Consider the following 5,951-nt stretch of genomic DNA (forward strand, 5'->3'; position numbering starts at 1 on the left):
TCAAAATATTCAAAAATGTGAATTTTCTTTTATCTCTTAAAAGTCTTCTCAATATTAAAATTATTTGTTAAAGTTTCAAAATTATGTTTTTAATAAATTCGAATTATTCCTATTTTTTTAATTGTGCAAAATTATAAAAATTACCTTAAAATTTTCCAGATTTGCTTTTTTATTTTTTAAAATGTTTTAAAAAGTAGTAGAATATTCGCTGGAAATTATTTGTTGATAAATTTGATAATTTTCTTTAAAAATCTTGAAATCTTTTTAAATTAGCTTTGAAAATAAAAAATGGTAAATTTTCTAATGAAACTTAAGAAAACTTTTTTATCCTTTTCAAATCCTCAAAATTCCTAACAAGATTTTTCTTTCGAAATCTCAAAAAATCTATATTTCGCTCAACATTTATCGGCCTCACAGGAAATAACAAACGGAAAACATCCACTAAAATCATATTCATACAGAATGTAATCAGTCAGGTTTTCGAAAAAATTAAAAATATTTTGACAATTTCGAAAGATAATGAAAGAATATTCTTCAGATTAATACAGAAATTTAAAAGGATTTTTTGTTTTTTAAAATAAATTGTTAGAGAAAATTTTACAAGATTTATAAAAATTCTGAGAAAGAACCCAAAATATCTTCGGCAATTTTTAAAACTTTTTAATATGTAAAAATTTTAAGACAAATTTGGGCGTTGAAGAGTAAATATTCTATAAAAAAAGAATCCTCAACAATGAAGATTAATTTTAAATCAATAAAAAGTGAATAGAATAATTGAAGTTTGAACTACAAAACTTGACTTGTTGAATACTTCAATTTTCAATAAAAAATTGTAAATGAAAACATTAATTTTTAACCAAATATTTGGATTTTTAATAGAGAAAGGTATCTCTATACAAGCTTTATTATCTACCAAAAAACAACGAATTAAAAAAAGTTTCCATTTTTACATCATATTACTTCAAATTAAATATTACATCAATTTATATGAATTTTGGCAATATTGCATATGAAAATTTAAAGAAATAGATTAAACAACCACCGCATGGTTCCACTGTCAGCAACCGTCATCTAAAAATGATACCAGTCCAAGCATATGCGCGATAAATCATATTTACTTTTTCAGGAATTTCTGAGTATTGATACTTTTGTTTACCGGATTCTTGAGCCAACGCAGTTTTTTAATGTTTTAAAAAGTCTCAACATATTTTTCAATTTTCTTTAAAAAATGTTGTTTTTTAAATAAAAAATGAATTACAACTTTCCCCAAAATGTTAGGCCAAAAATGTTTAATTTCTTAAATCCTTTCCAAATTTTGAAATAGAATCCAAAACTTTATTTCAAAATCTTCAGAAATCTAAATTTTCTTTTCTCATATTTATACAAAAAAACTGAAAAGGATTTCCGATTTTTAAAATAAGTGGTTAGAGAACATTTACAAAGATTTAGAAAAATGCTCAGAAAGAATCCACAATGTCTTCAGCAATTTTTAAATTTTTTAGGACGTTAAAATTGTAAGAAAATTTTGGGTGTTGAAGTGATTAAAAATATTTTAGAAGTTTAAATGATTTCCTAATATTTATAAAATATTTATAAAACGACGAATTTTCAAGAAATAGTTAAATATTCTATCAAAAAAAGTATCTTTCAATTAAAAAACTCTGTCATTATTTGCAAGATTACATGATTTTTGCACTTTTCCCACAACATTTAAAAAATGCAATGACCCTGTCAAGTCTTCCAGGTTTTGTTTAAAAGAAATAATTAATAATTAATGAATGGTTTCAAGAGAATGACACAATATTCTTAATATTAATACGAAAATTTGAAAGGTTTTTTTTATATTAATTTTTTGATAAATTTTTTTAAAACATTTCTATAAATTACGCGAAAAAATAGAAATATTTAAGACAAGTTTTTTAATTTTTAAAATATTTTTTTAAATTTTAAGAAAAATTCGCTTCCGTTTCAGACATTTAGAAATTTTAGAAGATTCTGAGTGATTTAAAAAAATATTTCCGAAAATTTACCAAACATTTTTTAAAAACAACTTACATTTGTAATAAAAAAAAAATGAAATTTATACTAAGATTAATTTTCAAGCATTAAAAAGACAAATTAAACAGCTCAATTCTCAACCTAAAAACAATGGATTTATAAAAAGTTTAATTTTCAATAAAAAGAAGAATTTTTAACCTAGAAAAATAATTTTCTGATAAAAAACAACAAACTTGAAAACAAAAATTTAAAAATTGTCAACCAAATAGATGAATTTTTTACTGAAAAAGATCAATTTTGAACAATAATTAAAATAGTTAATTTTTCAATTCAAAATCAACAAATTTCCAAAAAGAATTAAATTTGTAATGAAAAAGATGATTTTTTAACCGAGAAGATAAATTTTCTACCAACAAAAACAGTGAATTCAAAAAATATATAGTAATATTTTATTTTTTTATCGTTATGTACTAAAAGAATGATTAAAATTTTGATTAATAGGCTCTTAAATTAATCTTTGAATACCAAAAAAACAGTAATTTTTTCAAAATGTTTAATTGTGCATAATTTTAAAAATTCGATTAAGATCATTCAGATACTTTCATGTTAACTTTTTAATTAAAGCATCCCAAATTCACCTAGCATATATGCGAAATTACCCACTCTGATCTTCTCTACCAACATTGACAAACTGGAAAAATGCCGCCCTGTTTGACCGCTCAAGTAGAACCATCTATCATCTATTTCAGTTCATAAAGTGGCCTGAGTAATTGGGGGCGCTTGATTTTAGTTCGCAAAAGCCTCTAGTAATAGGTGGCGCTGGTGAAAATCGTTCAAAATTAAATACATGGGATCACCTGTTTCCCACTTCAACTCTCCTATGAGGGGTGGTGTGGGGCGGAGGGGTTGCCGGAATAGAGCTGTAGTTTGTTCTATCTCCACTAGATAGCGCTACTTCGTGACTTTACTAAGTTCATATTCTTTAACTGGGACTGTACGCAGTGTGGTTACCGTTAAAAAATCACAACATAACCTAGGCGTTTTGCAGTACTTTCTGTGTTTTTAGATGCACATCAAACTCATAATTTTGCAAAACTAGAATAGTAGGACAGAAATCTTGAGAAAATAATTTTTAATCGAATGATTTAAAATTAAAACTGCAGCAATTCTTGGAACTCGGCAAATTCATGTGTAAAACAACCGAGTTTCGTTCTGCATAATTCTACCATTAAAATGGATAAGGAGAAACTTCTTGCTGCTCGAAAGAAGGTACAGTACTGTTTAAGATATTTCATTACAAGTAGCTAATATTATTAATAATCATTGTCTTCCAAAGATTCAAGCGCAAAATTGTTTAAATAAAGGCTCAAAATGACAGTTTATTAAGTATTTTGCACAGTGGGCCGAAATCCCTTAAAATTGGCCAAAGGTAGAAAATGTTCATAAAATAATACAATGGTCGTTTTGTGTTCGTTACGTACCGGTCGGGCACTTATTTACAGCAGTTGGCCGTTGATAACTTGACTCCCTTTTTAAATTTTTCTTCAAATTATGAGCACTTTTAATTGATGAATTTGTTCATTATACTTATTATATATTATATATATTTATAATTAATTAATCTGAAATCATCGAAACCCGTAGATTCCGAATTATTATGTTTTAGGTTGTTAACTATGAAAATTAAAAAATCTACTTCTAAATTCTATTGAGATAACCTCTCTGCTTGTTATTTATGATCGAATTCTTACTTCAATTTCATCCTTTCTGTTTGTTATTTATGACCGTATTTTTATTTCGATTTCGGAAGGACATTTTAAAGCATTCAGACCATTTAAACCAGCTACTTGGACCTATAAATATATACCTGAGTACCTGCGGAGAACTTCCCAAAGCTTCTCAGAGCCTTGAGAATCTTTAGCATATACTGTGAGAATTCTATCGGTAGGGTAATTATTTTCAAAATTGGCATAAAGGGGTTTTCGAGGTTGTTGATCAAGAATCCGTGCTCAAAACTAAAAATAACAAATGGTGGATCCAATATGGCGTTTGAGTATTCTAAATAAATTTGTTATTTTTTCAGTACTGGCAGAGATGAGGTGGGAGATTGCCTATCTAATGGAATAGGATAGGCGAACTCCCATAAGGAAAAACGGACCCGTTACGAACTATTGCGCGCGGTCCAAGAGGCAGTGAGGGGTACAGAAATAGTGCACTGCCCGGCGCAGATGGCGTTCAGTTTTGAAATAGGGTTGCGGGGCGCAGAGGGATCAATGGCCACATACACTGCCGCCTAGGGATCGGAGGTTTTGGACGAGAACCGGTTCCGGTTCTTACCACGATTCGGTTCCGGTTCCACTGCTTCCCCACGCCCATTTTTACTGCGCATTAGCTAAAAAGCCCGCGCACATTTAAAATAATTGAATAATTATTTTATTAATTATAATTATTTTATTAATAAACATCTTTGCTATATCAGTAGTTACATGTATGTACCGCATTAACAATTTTAATCTTAAAATTAACACATCTACCTTACGTGCCTCTCCACGTTTCCAAGTCAGTGGACGCCAAGCACCATGAGTTTTATATGCTTATAAATCAATTTATAAATAATGGTTACAGTCCGACATGTCAAAAGCATTTGTCGTTCTAGATAATAAGGATATTAATAATTATTACTTTTTAATTTTCCTTTTAAATCATGATGAGGTAGTCTTAGTATAATATAGTATACAATTTCGTGTTTAAGGCTTTTTTCAAAATAATTTTATATTCTGGATAATTATAATAATAATAATCGTTATTTTTATAAAATTATCTTTATGATAATTATTATTATTGCATAATTAATATTCAATATACCTTGAAGGTATAGGTTGCGCGTCGGCAAATGATGAAAGTTAGCCATTTCTGAAATAATCTTTTGAAGTTTCTGCTTGAAGAGTTACCGTTAGGACTAAGGGTTGCTTTTCACAAAGGCCTGTTTGAAATTAATCCTTACATTAATTCGACACAGAGTTCGTATCTACGTTCTCAATTAATCAAATTTGCCATAAACAAACAAAGTAGCTAGAAATGAATCCAATGAAAAATATTAATTCCACGATAAATTCCAAACAAGCCTCCGTGAAAAGGCATCCTGACTCAAAAGTGCATAATTATTTACCAGAAGCGTCCATTATTTTTATTTTTTATATAACCCGTTGTTTTTTCTTATTATTAAAAGTTCAGAATTAAAATCCAGCTTTTACTAATTTAAAACCAAATTTCATTATGATGATAGATAATTATTCGAAAGTAAAAAAAGTTACATACCCAGAGAGTAAACGTATTAAATTGTTTATAAATATACTAAAAAATGAATCAATGATTATATCATTAAAAAAAATCCTACTTTGCTCCGGTAATTTAATTAATAATTAGAGAAAGGAGATATGGTTTATTTTTATTTGATGTATGTATGTATGTATTTAATCTCTCCCTTTTACGGGTTTGAGGGCCTCCGCTTCCTGTACATATATTTACAATTCCATCCTTAGTCTAACTTAACTACTACTTATATTCTACTCTTTTGCATTACGTAGGATAAACAATAGTAACAGTAGTGATATTAATTCCTAAAATGAGCGAGCTTCCTGGGCTTCCGTTTCCTCTTATCATAAAAAATGCATTTTCCACGATATTGAAAACAATTTTCGTTTTTTACTGTCCCTTTTCAGGATCACCCGTTTGGCTCTGCCCTACTCCCTTGCTTTCCCTTACTTCATCCAATTTCTTCCTCCACATCACTCCCTGTCCACTACCATCCAAGATTCATCTTACACACTAAACTGTCCCTCTTCCTCTCTTGTACATCTCTCTAATACATGTTCCCATGACTCCATTTCGTATCCACATACTCTGCATAAATTCTCCTCTTCATTCATCCAATATCTGCATGCTCTCACTCC

The 5,951-nt window shown here is 28.8% G+C and overlaps 1 protein-coding gene across 5 annotated transcripts in view; it reads left to right on the plus strand.

The window, feature by feature from the left end:
* Positions 1-2,949: 2,949 nt before the first annotated feature.
* LOC117179664 (golgin subfamily A member 2) overlaps positions 2,950-5,951 on the plus strand; it is a 167,512-nt gene continuing 164,510 nt past the window's right edge. For 3 of the 5 annotated variants that reach the window (XM_033371679.1, XM_033371677.1, XM_033371678.1), the window contains exon 1: positions 2,951-3,267. In XM_033371679.1, the coding sequence (XP_033227570.1) occupies positions 3,232-3,267 (36 nt within the window). In that variant the 5' untranslated portion in view covers positions 2,951-3,231. Of the gene's footprint in view, positions 3,268-5,951 lie in introns of all 5 variants that reach the window. The other 2 variants (XM_033371680.1, XM_033371681.1) reach the window with 2 other exon arrangements.

Source organism: Belonocnema kinseyi, chromosome 9, assembly GCF_010883055.1.
Source record: "Belonocnema kinseyi isolate 2016_QV_RU_SX_M_011 chromosome 9, B_treatae_v1, whole genome shotgun sequence".
Lineage (NCBI taxonomy): Eukaryota > Metazoa > Arthropoda > Insecta > Hymenoptera > Cynipidae > Belonocnema > Belonocnema kinseyi.